Source organism: Lepisosteus platostomus, chromosome 8 (assembly GCF_059453375.1).
Source record: "Lepisosteus platostomus isolate fLepPlt1 chromosome 8, fLepPlt1.hap1, whole genome shotgun sequence".
Classification (NCBI taxonomy): Eukaryota; Metazoa; Chordata; class Actinopteri; order Semionotiformes; family Lepisosteidae; genus Lepisosteus; species Lepisosteus platostomus.
The window spans coordinates 62,578,675-62,594,521 of NC_142618.1; the positions used below are offsets into that span (position 1 = coordinate 62,578,675).

Consider the following 15,847-nt stretch of genomic DNA (forward strand, 5'->3'; position numbering starts at 1 on the left):
AGAAAATGATGTGATAGTCACAGTTCCACGCGGGGTCGTGCCCCCCGCTGCCCGTTCCGTCCCCACCTGGGGCACGAACCTGGGTCTCCGGCGTAACGCAACAGGGCACCAAGCGCGTGAGCTAAAGGAGACCTCCCCCAGCCCAGGCAGCTGAGGACCCTGCTACGCGCAGTGAGGTAGTTGACGTCACCACACCAGCTCCGCCACAATGGCAAAATGAAAATACTAAGCAACGCCTTTCCCAACACTCCACTATACAGCTACAGTGGCACAAGAGTTCAGCGAAGTTTACAACTGCTGTATTTTTCTTTCAAGATCAAAAATCCTTGTACATTACCAAGAAGAAACAAGAAGAATAGTTTATTATTTTATATTATAAGGGCATTATAGTTTTTAAAAAGTCTTTACATTCTTTAAAGTTACATTTAAGTAATATATTATGCTTACAGTTATAAATTAATAAAAGAAGTGTTTCCCTGAAACCAAAACGTGGTATTTTTTCCAAAGATCAGACTACATGCTTTTCCAATTCATGATCCACAGTTCAGTCTGGCCTTCTTAAACAGCAACACTGAGCTCTGCCTTGCTGTTTTCACTGTCCTTTTATTTGACTGGTCCCTTGTGTGCGTCTTCATTACACTATGTCGTTATTTGCTGGCTCCAATGTTGCCATTAAAGATCCAGAATTAAGCAGAATTTTTTCAGTTGTTGGGGAAACCAGACATTTCAGCAACATCTTGGAATGTGAAACTGATGCTTTACTCAGCGCCTTCGGGGCTGTTGGGACCGGTGAAGTTTGAGGGCTGCACCATTCCTTCTTGGCGTTTTCTGAAAAGAAAGAAGAAACTGCTTTGGCCTCTTGTTTTCTGTACTGTAGCAGCTGCATGGTGTAGCTGTAGTACAGTGGCGCCCTCGTAGCACAAGCACAGTCCAGCTGGAGGATCGCTAACCTGCGGGTCATCTAGAACACCGGCGCACCTGTGCCCTGCGGCACCCCTGGGGCCCGGGGTCTGGGGCTCAGAGGACCTTGGTCCCTGGCCCAGGGGTGGTTCCTGTCACCCAAGACATCACTGATAATCATCCTCAAGGATCCCACCGCTCTTTGCCCGAAGGCGAGGACCCCTTCATCCACCAGTGAAGCGTAACATCTGGGTGATGAGCGCCAGGCATTCTGCTCTGGCAGCCCTGCTTCACAGCAGACGGAGACTTGAGAAATTAATTCACCCATGAAATCAAGGGTAAGGAATCAATCGACTTATTAACTTGTGGCAGATCGGCTCGTGCGAGCCCAGACACCAGGAGAACACCTTCTCTCTTATCATCAGTGCGATAGGACAGCACCTCCTAATACTACCAAACTAGTAATTCTATCATTAAAAAAGAATTATACAGTATATATCATAATTAGGCTGAAAAAAAATCCTGTCTTTCAGTGGCAATCCCAAACTGGAGATTAGTGAAGTTCTGGCTGCAGGACAGACTGCTTTTGGATGCAGAAGCATCTGAGAGTCCTGATGGTTGACTTTTGAGATGAGGCAGGTGAGGACCAGCTTCTGCAATGGGATTCAGATGACCTCCCTGTCAACAAAAGTCGTGTCTTGACTATTTTCCTACCTGGGCATCACCTTGCATTAAAACATGCCTGGACTACTAAACAAAGAGGGCCTTAGGAAAGCTTTGATGTGGTTGACTAAGACCAAATCTAAGCATCAAGAAAAGGTTTATTCCAGGCTGAAAAGAGAAGAAAATAAACACAACGTTTCGGCTGTGTAGCCTTCTTCGAAACATTGCGTTTCTTTTCTTCTCTTTTCATCAGGGAATAAACCTTTACTTGTTCCTCTGCGGCCGGCGCCTCCCTACTTGAACTAAGACCAGATCTGCCTCACAGAGAATTTCCTGAGAAATGGACCACATGAAACTTGCATGGTCAACTCCTGTCACTCCTTTCATACTGTACTGTACTCTGCCTTGACCTGGGTGCAGATGTCTAAAGGAGACAAAATGTTACTCTGATTAATACATGTTCATAAAATACGATAAGATCACTTTATAAGCCACATACAATTTCTTGCATGAGGAATTTGTCTTTTCGCATACGGCAGCTTGCTCTCCATGAGACACACAAACAGGGAGAGAAGCTTGGCGTCAGAGCACAGGGTCAGCCATTGTACAGCGCCCCTGGAGCAGTTGGGGTAAAGGGCCTTGCTCAGGAGCCAAACGGAGTAGGATTCCTCTGCCGGCCACGGGATTTGAACCAGCAACCTTCCAGCCACAGGCGCAGATCCTTAGACACAGTGCCACCACTCCACTCCTACTATAACTATTAAAGTTTTTAGAATTATCACGTCAATATAATTATACAGACATAAAGTAAGTCTATACTGTTAATTTCATTAGGAGTTAAGATCATTTCCAGTTACAAGGCAGACTTACAGTAGATGAAAAATATGTTTGTTAAGGTTTTCAAAGAAATATTTTCAAATCCTGACTGTTCCTACAGTTTCAAGACATCAGAGATGAGATACTGTTGTCTGGAAGAACCTTGCCTGTCTGCTCTGTCCTAGTGTCCTGCTCTCTGTACTGTCTCCTGCGTCTATCCAGCCTCCTCAGACCACTGACTGCTCGCAGTAGCTTCTGCAAACTCCAGAAGAAATGTCTGAACAGAACACATAGCTTGTGCAGTATGGTTACTTAAGTGTCATTTAATTAACCAGTTTTCATATAAGACCCTTCTCTGCAGTTTTCCACCTTCTATATCACTCAATATCAATATTGGTAAACAGGCGCGATTCGGTACATAATCATTTTACACATAAACATTGGAACCGACAGCGAACAGCACAATGCAATCCGACTCATGCAACATTTTATAAAACATGGATTTCTGATGCTCGTTGGTACTAACAACCTCACTCACCTGAAATGCATATAAAAGAAATGATGCCTTAACTACGAAATTACAGTGGAAGGAAAAAAATACTGAGTAAAATTCAAACCTTGAAGGAAACGTTTCACATTGCACTCACACTGAAATCGTTTCTATAGGAGTTGTTAGTTATTGGAGTTACGGGTTGATAAAATGATATCATGTCCACCAAAGAAATGAGTTTAAAAAACCATGTTGCCATGTTGATAAAAACAAATTATCAGTACGTGGCAAATGGCTGCTCTTGAAAAAAGTGTACCAAATAAGAATTTACTCAAACTGTTCAGTGCCTGACTGCCACAGCAGTCTTAATAAGAATAATCTTGAATGAAATAAATACCTTTGTATTTGAAAAAAAATAAGGGTAGTTAGCAAATGACTCTGTTATTTTGAAGCCATTTGAATTATGTGAAAATCACCTGTATATGGATATTGCTAACAGCTGTACAAAGGTTTTAAAAACCTGGATGTGGCCGCAGTCACACAGCTTTTTCTCAAGCCTTTGTGAGAGTAAGGTGCTGCGCTGCACACAGCTCATTTGACAGATTGACAAGCTAATCTTTTCGCCTGATCAGTAGGAAAGCAGCATGCCTCCCTGTGTTAACACTGGGAACATCTGCACAGACCAGCTAGGAACTGCACTATGATTAATCTTTTAAGACACCAACATGCAACACTCTGATCACAAGGGATGTGTCTACTGCTGTATTGACAGCCAAGACAAGATGAACTTTGAATTTATTTTGCATAGTCACTCTCTGCAGGGTGGTGTAGTGGCGAGTCTGTGGCAACAATCGCTCATCACTAAATTGTGAGAGGCAACCGGAGGAAATACATCTTCATTTCACAAGCACAGCACTTGAAGGTTCAGCGAGGGATGCTGTGTGATGGCTCTGCCTGTCAAGATATCATTCCAAAATATCGTGGGAATGAGATCCGAGCTTTGAGTTGGGAGCCGCAAAATGTCGGCATTGTCTACGAACCAGCGACCAGGACAGCAAGGAGCACAGTGTGCTTTACTGCCATGCTGGAACACACAAGGCCTGCAGCCTCTTCGTCATCCTTCCCCTCAGGGCTCGAGACCAGCCGATGGGGAAACTGAAGCTGGGGTCCCCCTCATGTCCGCATGCGTCCCAGGTCTCATTAAAGCCTCAGTACAGAGAAGCTGGGAGAAGCCTTTAAACTCCTCTACTTAAGCTCCAAATGAGCTGCTCCATGTCATTAACAGCTCAGGACCAGGACCGGGGACCTCTGCTTTAAGGGATGACAGCGACGTGATGTTTTAAAAATACAGAAATGTTACTTTTTATAAAATGGTAGTTTTAAAAGCCGGACAACATGGGAACTAGCTAATTGCAATAGTGAAATTTATACAAATGACAGGTAATGTTACGTGTGCTGCAAAGGAGTAAAAGTGAATAGACACAGAAGGGACATACTGTACATCCAGGCTGTTAAGTGCAAGGAAGATGGTTTAAATACAACTGCCCACCAAAGCCATAAAGAACCAAGAACTACAGTATGCAAACAAAATTAAAGACTTGGATAATTCAGACTTTCCATGCACTCCTTTGGTGTGGCTTAATCAATTCCAGCTGAAAACATTACGAGCTCCACAACAGATAGCACACCTACGCAATAGCATCTGTGTGTAATAAAACTTCCAGCATGCAACATAACAGCTTCTTAGATGAATTAATTATATGCAAGTGAAAAAGGACTAACCTTCACAACTTAGATTGATGTTCAGCAGTGAGCAGTCCTCAAGACAGCTGTCAGCAGCGCAGCACTCATCAGCTGACTAAGCCCAGTCTGACATGGGATCTGGGCCGTTTTACATGTACATCTCTAACACAAAACTAGGAAATGTTGACAACGAATTCCCATGAATGCATGCAATGGGCTTTCACAACTTTGATATGCAGACATGCATTTTGGGAATCTGCCAGCTGTCATTAATGATTTTCTGCCTTAAGGTACTGAGCAGTCTCCCCTTCTCAACACAATGCCATCAGTGCATTTTAGTTTCTTAATGCCAAAAACAAAGCCCACTGAAAACTGAGGAGCCACAAGGGATTTGAAATGAAATTGCATAGAAACTAAAAGTCAATACTTAGTAAATACTGTATCTTAATTTAAAGTTATGAAATAATTATCTTGCATTCACTGTTTTTGTAGCATATCACAATGCAGTAAGCTTGTAAAAATGAAGATTTCTTATTTTTCTCTCCTGGTGTTCCCACAACCTTACAATGGGATACAACATCTGATCAATCACTGTTCTAGCCCAGAAACCTTGGAAAGCAGTGGCCTGGTGTGCCACAATATCCAAATGGATAAAAAACACTACAGTCTTATTCCAGATTTTCAAAATGTGGTGGCAATACGTCTGGGATACATGTCCCTTGGGAACATGGTATAGAGTGCACAGCTCCTTCCCCTTCCATTCCTGAATCTGAAATTATTTCATTATCTTCTTTTAACTTTTTTGTGTTAGTGGTTAGTGGTCTAAAGGTGGTCTCAGTTTACGAATCAAACCAATTTGCCTACATACTGTATATAGTACAGAAAGAAACATTTCAATTCCAAGAGAACCAGACCCATGTTGTTTCTATGTATTTCTTCCTGCAGGGTTTTATTTTATTATTTACAAGGATAGGCTGCTCTCACTGGGAATAAACTAAAAACCCACCTCAGACATCACACTTACACCAGCAGTGTTTTTGTTTCATATAATGCTCTAGAGCAATTGTCTCTTCTTTTGGGTTGGATACCAATACACTCTGAAATCTAGGTGCTATACATCCTTGAAGAGATACTTAGAAGCTTTTGCCAAACAAGCTCACTCAAATAAAAACAAAAACCTAGATTTATGTTTGAAAACATTGTAAGCTTTACGAAAATGTCAGTTTTAATGCACCTAGATTTTTAATAACTCCTTTTGACCTTTTCCTGGATACTGAATCCATACTGAAATACTTGCAGAACACATTTCACTCCATGAATTGACCTGTCTGAGTTTGTGACACACAAATGTCTTGTCTTGGTTATGCACTCATCTCCTGAAGATGAAAAAGCCTTATCGTCTGTGTGTTACAAAACGTATGCTTGTTAAAAGTGCATGACAAAAACACAAAGTTAAAGCAGTTTTATTCCAAGTGAAGGAACATCACAGGTCAGAGAACAAGAGAGGGAACAATCTGAGAGTCCATCCATCAACCCTCCCCAGACACCAGCAACACTCCCAGCTGGACTGTGCAGTGTGAAACTCCATCACAGCCCAGGCCTGGCTAAATAAATTTAACTGCACACGGTCTCATTTATCATAAATAATCTATATATTCTAACTGGTACTGGTACTGCACAAAGCACTGCCATATTAAAATGAGCAAGCCCAACATGCTGGAACCAACCAGCCAGCCACATAGCAACATTGTATATGATCCATCTCATATTTTGTGATTAATTTCTATTATATGATCTGACAAGGCTGCCATTATAACATTTCTGAATAAATGTATTTATAAATGTATTTATTAAGTTCATTCAAGAGCAGTATGGGGATCCTGAATTTTTCAACAAGAACATGCCAGCCAGAATTCTGCCTGGGAATATGCGAGACAGACCCTTGAGCTATAGAACTGAGTACTCTGCCAGGGCAAAGCTTATCTACTCTTATAGCATTGCTGTTGAAGACTGTTAGAGCTACAAAGACCGTTATCACCACCTTACAGTCCAGAATCAACAGCCTTTCAGAGATTTTTATGACTAAATAAATACATTTAAGTGCTGTAAATAGAGCACAACACTTTATAGCTCTGCACTTGTCAAGGACAGCTGTCTCTTATACTCTAGATAAAGAAAATAAAAGTAACAAAATCACCTAAATCCAGAACAATGAAGAATGTTTGTGAAGAATGTGGAGAAACTGTTCTTGATATCTTTTTTTCTGACAGACATGGACCCACACCACAACAGTTAATTGTATCAGTGGCTCTGTTTTAATTTGCATTAAGGTATTCCATGAAACGGGACTGTCTCAGCTACCATCTCAGGCCACCTGCCCTGTCTGTTCCCTGCCTCTCCTTCTGTTCTTATCATGAATTCACTTTTTACGGCTGTAGAAATTTGACACTTGGATCACTCCATTCTGCTTGGCCCTGTGAGTCACAGAAAATCAAACATTAAAGCACATCCTTGCTACTATTTCAAACAATCCTCTAATCCTAAAGAAGCTGACAAATGATCTTCCAAAGCAATGCCATCTGTGAAGCATTTTCCAACTGAGGCCCAGGTGAAACCAAGCCCATATTTCAAGCCCAGTGCTTTACCAGGGCTCTTTGTCATGGGACTTTTACACAAAGAAAACCTGTCATCACATACTGGGTCTGTGATCTGGGATTGGTGAGTGGGACGACGTGATTTTGTCCATACAGAAAGTAGTTATGTTACTTAGTTGTACAAAATTGAATACATAGTCACATTACTAATGGTCACAAAAGCAAATAGCTTCATTAAAGGTAACAAGTGAAGATAGAGGTAGCAGCAGAACACTTGGTTTTACTTGTGCTTTTACCTGCATTGTTTGCTGTCTGCTAGGCAGATATTGATTCCAAAGACCAACAAAAGATTATTTTCTACTTGATTTATGCGAACAGATACAGCTGCACGGCCTGTCTTGTCCCCATGTCACAGCTACACAATCTTCAAGAGCGTCAGTCCCTCCCACTAAACAGGACTCAACCACATACAGAGGCTCTCAGAAATGAGAAGTGTCTGAGCTCAAAAGCTACTAACAAACATATCCTGCTGCTAACCTGAACAGACCTGTATGTGTGGTTTTGTGACTGTGTAATGACTTATTAGCTGACGTGAATACTTTGCCTATAATGTCTCCTCTAGAGGACTGAATTAAGGTCACTGTTAAACCCATTCTATATCAAGTTTCACAATTCCAGGTGAATATCCCATGCTCATTGTGAGCCATGATCCTTAGGCCACATGTGTGTGATGCTGCATTATTCAGGAAGCTGTAAACCGTGTCCAGAAGGAGAGAGCTGCTCCTTGACGCGTGTGTTGGCCACAGTGTTGAGGGGTACACTCACACAGGCTCCTCGAGGCTGTGAAGGAAGCTGTCTATGTGCTCCTGCGGGACGTCCCCATCGAGCTGGGCCAGATAGGTGTAGAGGGTCACAAATGTGTCAAAGGGAATGCGGGCCGCTCCCCCCTCTGGGTCTTCGGTAAGGATCTCGCAGGCGTGCTTCAGAGCGCTGATGATCGTCTGGGGAAGGACAAAGCATGCCACAGATCAACCGTCTGGCCCAAAGCTCCAATGCATTATTCCAATGCATTTCAAACATCTCTTTATCCAAAACATAAATGTGGATTTACAAGTTCTATTGCTAAAAAAAATATTTTACCGTGACATAGCAAAGAGCAGTAATAACATCTTTGACTTAAGCTGTGCACTGCCACTGTGTGGGGTGAGGTGGAACAGCACCACTCCCAAGAGCTACGGCTTGAGACAAAATACATCCATGAATCATATTCAAAATATCAAAATATGTTTTTCCCTTTTTGAGTAAGCAGCAGCCAACAGATTTTTTTTAAAAAAAGAAACTCAACACTATTTGACTAGTTGGTAAGGAATGGGCTCTGACAGTGTGAGTCACTAGGCATTAAAGAGAAAAAAAGTCATTATAGTCATCAAATTATACAGGAAAAAAAAGTCTTCTTTAAATATCACAAGTTACAAGAGTGGTGCTTGGAGCTCCCTGGGGCTTGTGCGCTGCAATCTTATAGTTTCTGCTCCAGCCAAGTAAATTAGCTGAACTAATTACATGCTACACTAGTAATGTGGCATTGCTTGCAGGTTTGCAGTGGATAGCAATTAAAAGACAAGACCCACAAGGCTGCAGCTCACCAGTATCAGGGCCAAGAACCAATGGGTACAAAGATGAAGGCACTTTGCTACAACAAATAACACTCGAGCAAAACTTTAAAAGCATGCACACTGCTGTAGGATTCCATTTAGTTTAATGTGCTTATGCTGTCCAAGTCAATAGCCCTGCTGTTTCACCCTTCCTGACATCTCTCAGTGTAATCTTGCAATATTTAGAATATCAGTTTATCCCATCCATCTTCTGTTTTGTCCAATATGGAACCTGACCCTGAAAGCTTGTCAGTTTATATTACTTTAAATTAATTTACTTATTTCTTTTCATACTCTCCCAAGACTATCCTTTCATGCTCTCAGCCTCTCTATATTCCTGCCAGCTCCCTAGCTGTCGGTCTGCTTTATGTTTCTTCCAGAGGCAATAAACTGGAGTCTGTAAACACTGCTGTGCCTTTAAGGCTTCTGTGCAGACTCCTCTCATGAAAACACTACTGAATCATTTAAAGGTGTTTTTCCAACCCAGGTCAATCTTAAAATCACCTCTGATTGCTAATGTAGAGCCTGATCCCTCTCTGCGCACTGAGCAGCCCTGTTTCTAGCACACCGCCACTTCTGGTCTCTGGTGGTCTGCCAGGTAACATGGTCTTCAGCAGTGATAATGCTTTCTATTTGCATAGTACTTTTCATTCAGGAGGGTCTATCAATCAGTTATTTTATCTGCTTTATTTTATTAGCAACCCTCACCGCAATTGACCACAGGGGGCTTTACAGAATTATACCACAGTTAACAATATAGCATCTGCAGACCAAATTGTGAAAACACAGGTGGAGAAAAAAACAGCTATCACACACTACTGTAAGAGAAGCCTATATTTCTATTCCAGAAATATTATTTACCCACATACTCACTAAGGGTTTGGCTTATGTTGGATTTTTTTTCCAAGGGCTCTCTCTCATGAAATAGTGTATAAAAGGAACACTAAATATTATTCAAGACACCAACCACCTACAATGGTTATATAATTCTAGATAAAAAAGCACTTTAAGAAAAAAAATAGCAAAATTATGTATTCAGGAATCTGGAATTCACACAAATGTAAGAGAGAAAATGTAATAGTAGTGAAGAACAATATTCTAATTCACACAATATGTCAATGTAGGTAGTGAAGTCAATTAACAACAGAACACAGTGCTGGCGTTGAGAAGCACTGTCATTCACATGGGCCTCGTAATTCTGCATACATACCCCAGACAGGGCACTGCAGCCCAGAGCAAAGACTTTAATCCATTCAATGCTGGTGCCGAAGTTTCCCAGTCCCAGCAGACTGTCCAGCTGCTCCTTGGGCAGAGAGAGGTCTCGCCAATGGTCCTCCAGCTCTGCTTTAGTCACGTTTCCTTTTGGTCCAAGCTGGAAAAGTTACTTATTAGTTACAGCTTGGCAGTACTGGAGCTAACCTTCAATTCACTGTGTCTCAGCCTGAGGTGCTGTGTGAGACTGGAACACGCTACCCAGCCATGCTGTTGAAACTGATACCCTGGCCTCTTTCCAGAAACAGCTGGATGGGACCCTTAGCTACTAGAGTAACTACCAAACAGAGAAGATGTTTACAGGTGAGACGAGCCCATTCATCCTTTCTTATGTTCTTATCTTTTGTGTCCGGTGAAAATCTTTCGGGGTTTTCTTTGCTGAAGAAGCGTCAGTTGCCCCTGTGCATAGTGCATTGTCTGCAAACCTGATTTGCGTGCTGATGAAAAGATACACCTTCATGGTTGTTTCTGCACACTGAACATCACGCAGGACAGTAAGGATTACAATGAGCCAAGTCTTGTAGCACTTCTCTAGAGCACCTCATCTCACCAACATGCTTTGCTTTGTGTGGATTAACACATTTTTTTGTCCTTATTCAAGTTACAAATCAGATTTTTCATTGTCTAGCAGGGAAGCGCAGGCCTATCAAAGGCCCAGCTTTTATCTCAGTGAACAGACAAGACTGTGCCTTTCCTAATCTAGAGCCCTGCTTACTCCCCTCATACTGTCACAGCTTTCTGCAGCAGCTTGTAGAAATGGGCAAACTGACGACATTATTAGATTAGTAGAAAACAATGCAAAATCACACTTATCTTACTGAGGAACAGAAGAAAGACTTGAGTGTAATATAAAATATTATGTCTGCATAGTTCCATTTTTAAAAACACAGGCCACCTGTTTATGAAGGATCTTGAGGAGCCCTGGTGTGAGTCCTGTATCTGTCTTCTGTGTTGCTACTGGCATCTCAAGCCTTTCTTTAACAGGAAGTGGGTCACCTCTTGCTAGAGCAGAAAAATATCTAAAAAAAATAAACAAATAAATAAATCTAAAAAAATAAAAAAATAAGTCCTTGAGAACTGAGAAATACTTATGACATTTGTTTTAATAAGTGTCCAAAAAAAACTTTTTTGTTTTTTTCATCTGCAGAGGTACATGAAGTTACATTTTAAACAACACACCAGACTGAGGGCAGCTCTTAAACTCAGAAACTGGTGCAGGGTCGACACCAACCACAAACTCCATATGACCTTTTAAGAGCTGGAAGCAAATAGAAAAATCTACCCCAAATATAAAACTGATATCGATCAGCCTGTGATGAAGAAAACAAAAACTAGAAGACAAGGATTTCCTCCAGGACTAAGGCTGGGAACCACTGGCTTAGAGCAGGAGTTCCTGGTCCTGGTGACCCACAGCTCTCAGTTACACACCTGAACCCTTAATAACAGGTTTAACTGTAGCAGCCCGACTGTGTGTAGGTCTATCCAAGCCTAGGTAACTAACAGGACCAGGACAGGGAAGCGCTCTCAGACACACCACCTTGGTCATGTCCAGAGCGGCAGATTAAAGACACGGAATGCAATGAAGTACGAAAGCAAACGGCGCGCGATGCAGCCTCAAGTCCTCCAGCTTCTCAAGGACAGGGAAAAGGCCCAATCTGTCCCATGGAGCGGATGATGGGGTCACTAAGGGCTCGGGCGGATGGACACCGAGACACCCGCCAGAGTTGTGCCCCCATCTCTGGGTGAGGATGAGGCAGCTGCTGTCCTGGGGGGCTTCCATTCCACCCTGGGCTCGACTGAGCCCGTTCAGTGAAGCAGCAGCAGCTGGCTGCAGACCAGGCGCCATGACCCGCAGGCCCTGGGGCGCTGGAGGGCTGCCGCCCCACACTTACGCTGCAGACCACTGAAGCACGTCCCTGGGCTGCGTCCTGATGGCGGCTTTGGTGAACTGCTTCAGGATGTCCGGGAGCTCCGGGGGGATGCTGATCTGCTGAGCGCAGAACATCGTGTCTGGAGGCGGCACGCCACCTGTCCGGGACAGCTCAGCAGCGGAGGAAACAGGCGCAGGGCGGGAGAGGGCGGCGGCAACACGCCTCCGGGCAAGCTACAACAACGACAACAGCAGCAACGGCGTCTTTAACGCTGAGAGAAATGAAAAGGGGCTTCACCCTGATTCATGGTGTTTCAGAGCCAGTTTCTGGCTCAAAGGAGCCCGCAATGGTCAGTCATGTTTTGAGTTTATTCGGAAACTGCATTCCCTTGCTGGTATTCGTTGTAAAGTCCCTGTTTTCCATGCAAACCCAGTCATTAAAGTCGGCGCAATGTAAGACCTACCTGCTACTAACAACAGCTCCAGAAGACGGAGGAGCAGGCAGACAGTTTCTGTCACTTTCCGCGGCAGCTCTTAACAGCTCTCCTGGCAACCGCGTTGTTACCGAGCGGGGCGCTTAGCAACCCCGGAAGCCCCGGTCATGTGATCGATGACCCACGTTATCTGGCTCCTTCCGGTCCTGCCGTGTGGTACGGTCTTCTTAAAGCCTATGGCGGAAAATACCTGGCCGCTGACTGGTGTCCGGTGTCCTGTACTGCAATATGAGCTCTCACTTCAGAGTGCTTCTATGACAAATTAACCTTGCTCATGCTGGGGGCATGTCCTCCTCGGTTCACACTTCTTCCTGCACGCGTCTTTGCAGCTAAAACGTCACGTTCAAATTGTGATTAAAAATGTAAACTCCTGTAGGATTTTAAACTGGACTCTCGAAAAATAAACACAGTATGTGCCGTAAAGGAATTCTGTAGAAAGAAACTGTATGTGGCACGACGAGAAAAAAAAGACTTAGTGATAAAAACTGCTCACTCCTTGTCCGCCTGGTTTTTGTTCCGTTTCGTGCCACCGGGTGGAAGCAGCCCTTTACTGACAGGAAACAGCTCAGAAAGCCCAGCCAAGCTGAACTTTGTGACATGCTGCAGGTCTGTGCATTACTGAACTAACATGTTATTTTAACGCGGTAGAATGAACAAATTCAAACTAACTTCGTGTTGGTAAGGGATAGATTACTATGCCTTTACTACGGATAACGGAATTGTTTTGTAAGTTTGTTTTAAATGAGGGGATTCGATGTTTCGCAAAGGATTTTGTTTACGTTGAAAAGCTTCTATACTGCACGCAATCGCTTATAGTACGGGTGCCTTCTGAGATATGAGGTAGATGAGTCAAAATTAGCCCGTTTTTTAAATGGCCGATTATATAACTCAGTTTGACCTGAAATTGAAAGGGATTACCAAAACCAAAGGGATGTTTTGATCATTTTCAGATGTCCCTCGCTGTTCTGTGGTAGAATGGAGGCCGAGCAATACTTGCTAAGGATCGGCTGCTCCAGCCCGGTGTCACCAACGCTGGCCACACTGCAGCTCATCCACCACAAGCACCTGCTGTCTGTGCCCTTCGAGAACTTGACCATCCACTGCGGGGGGCAGATCCTGTTGGAGCTGCCCTGGATTTATGACAAAATCGTGACACAGCGCCGGGGCGGGTTCTGCTTCGAGAACAATGGGCTTTTCTCCTGGCTGCTGTCCCAGCTGGGGTTCGAGGTCACCCTCCTGTCCGCACAGGTCCGGAACAGCATCACTGGCCGCTACGGCCCCCCCTTTGACCACCTGATCATCCAGGTGGTCCTAGAGGGGCGCAGGTGGCTCTGCGACGTAGGCTTCGGAGCCGGGTTCCAGCTTCCTCTGTCACTGGAGACCGGAGAGCCCCAGCAGCAGGGAGATGGGCTGTATCGCGTCCGACACCAGGGGGAGAGTCTCTTCCTGGAGACCGCGAGGGAGAAGCCGGGGGAAGGAGAGGGGGGAGAAGGCCAAGGGGCCTGGACGGAGCTGTACAAGTTTACCCTGCAGCCACGCCGCCTGGAGGAGTTCAAAGCGATGTGCTGGTACCATCAGAGCTCCCCCAGCTCGATCTTCTTCTGCAAGTCGCTCTGCTCCCTCCTGCTGCCCGGCGGCAGGCTCAGCTACATGGGCCGCAGGCTGATCACCACGCACTCTCCACCGGGGGAGGGAGGAAACGGGACGAGGACCGTAGTGGAGCTGTCTGACGGAGAGATCCCCGCTGTTCTGAGAGAGAGGTTCGGCATCGAGCTGCCCGGTCCCCTCACTCCAAAAGACGAGAACATAGTTCCACCCCCTCCCATTTACTAACACCAGCCACACCCCTGCTGCAGGAACACGCTGCGTATCATTCTGATCAGCTTGGATAAAGCATGGTTACGCGACGAATCTGAAATACTGCTTTCCTTCTGAAGCACAATCAATAATGCTCCCTACACTAGCCAAGCCCATCGGCGAGTGTAGGTGAGGATCAAATATACTTTCAAGTGTAGTTTTGAAAAATGATTAAGAAATTCTTAAAACTAATCAAAATAGTCCTGTTTTATAACCTTCCCTCAATTGCCATTGTAAATATTTACACATGAAAGCCACTGCCTTGGGTCAGCAATAGACTTGTCACCAGCCAGCAATTACATTCTTGGGTCAGAAATGGTTTATCTTGTTGAAATGCAATGTGGGAACAGGCTAAAAAAAGTGATCGAGCAGCTCTATAATAAACTCACGGTCCCGGCGAAAATGACAACAGAAGGCACACGCATCTTATGGTCATTGTTATTTAATACTGGTAATAAATTTAAAAATAAAGATTTTTGTTACATTTACATCTAAATTTTCAACATGATCCCAGCAGTGCGTGTTGTACATTCCAAACTGCTACGCAGAACAAACATGCTGGGTTTAAAAGGAATAAAAAAATAAAATCACATTGCTAGAATTCCTGAACAGTTTCTGGAGTTTGAGTACTGTTTGAGCTGAATGATTGCTTGCATGTATCCCTTCCTTGCTAGGGCATGCTTATCAAGAAAAGAAGGACAGCAATTCAAAAGCGGTGATTTTGTTCAGAAATGCAACCAGATAACCCAACTACCAAAAAGCTGACCCAACCATTGCACATCCTGCGTTGTGATAAGACTTTACAGTCATGCACTTTTAAATACACATATATAAATAGAGGAACACATTGTGCTGAAACTTTTGCCAACACAAAACGCAAAATGCCAAAGTATCACTGCTTCAGTGATGTCACTTATATACATTTAAGATACTATAAGGTCACTTGCTTAACCTGTGGAGTCAATGACACCTTTCGTGAATGCAATGCAGACCAAGCTGATCTTTATTCTAGAAATCCAAAACAGCCTTCAACTGACTTTAATCTTCTTACTGAAAGCTAAAACAGAAAAATCTGTCTGATCACGATACTGTTTTCTTTTCTGAAACAAAGCTGGTAGCCAGAATACTTCACTTGCCTCTTCCATTGCCTCCCATTAATTTTTAAGACAAGGTACGAAACATTTTCCCTCAGAAAGCATGCAATGTGACATATCGCCAGTGCTTGTGGGTAACTATGCTGTTCAATGTCGTGGAGCTGCATGTGTGGCCAAGCAGGGTGAACTGAGATTCAATTCCAGCACCGGGCATTACGAAGCCCCACTATTCCATGTTCACATGTCGTTCCTTAACCACTGATGGCTAAATAAAAACTGAACTGTTAAAGAAGTTGGCAATTACAAAGCAGAACTGAAACAAAACACTGATGAGAATGTCACTCAGCAAAGTGGATGAAAGTCCTTTGTTCCACGGAGTCAGAAATAACGGTGATTTAATTC

At 43.7% G+C, this 15,847-nt stretch overlaps 2 protein-coding genes across 7 annotated transcripts; one reads left to right on the forward strand and one right to left on the reverse strand.

Moving 5' to 3' along the window:
* Positions 1-344: 344 nt before the first annotated feature.
* On the reverse strand, positions 345-13,542 carry ropn1l (rhophilin associated tail protein 1-like). 6 transcript variants are annotated; one of them, XR_015941042.1, is made up of 8 exons: positions 12,465-12,625; positions 12,023-12,234; positions 11,026-11,149; positions 10,069-10,230; positions 8,032-8,207; positions 2,547-2,656; positions 951-1,987; positions 741-828 (listed from the first exon to the last, which is right to left on the reverse strand). XR_015941042.1 is itself a non-coding variant. In XM_088644245.1 (7 exons), the coding sequence occupies exons 2-7, from the start codon at positions 12,133-12,135 to the stop codon at positions 635-637; spliced, it is 879 nt and encodes a 292-aa protein (XP_088500371.1). In that variant the 5' UTR covers positions 12,136-12,234; positions 13,413-13,542; the 3' UTR covers positions 345-634. The 6 variants fall into 6 exon arrangements, 4 of the variants coding, with proteins under 4 accessions (XP_088500371.1, XP_088500370.1, XP_088500372.1 ...); XR_015941043.1 differs by having other exon boundaries at positions 760-828; positions 979-1,987; XM_088644245.1 differs by lacking the exons at positions 951-1,987; positions 12,465-12,625 and adding an exon at positions 13,413-13,542 and having other exon boundaries at positions 345-828.
* Positions 13,470-14,960, forward strand: LOC148657679 (arylamine N-acetyltransferase, pineal gland isozyme NAT-10-like). The gene has a single exon (XM_088644249.1). It carries the CDS (start codon positions 13,470-13,472, stop codon positions 14,325-14,327), a length of 858 nt encoding a protein of 285 aa, XP_088500375.1. The 3' UTR covers positions 14,328-14,960.
* The last annotated feature ends 887 nt before the right edge of the window (positions 14,961-15,847 follow it).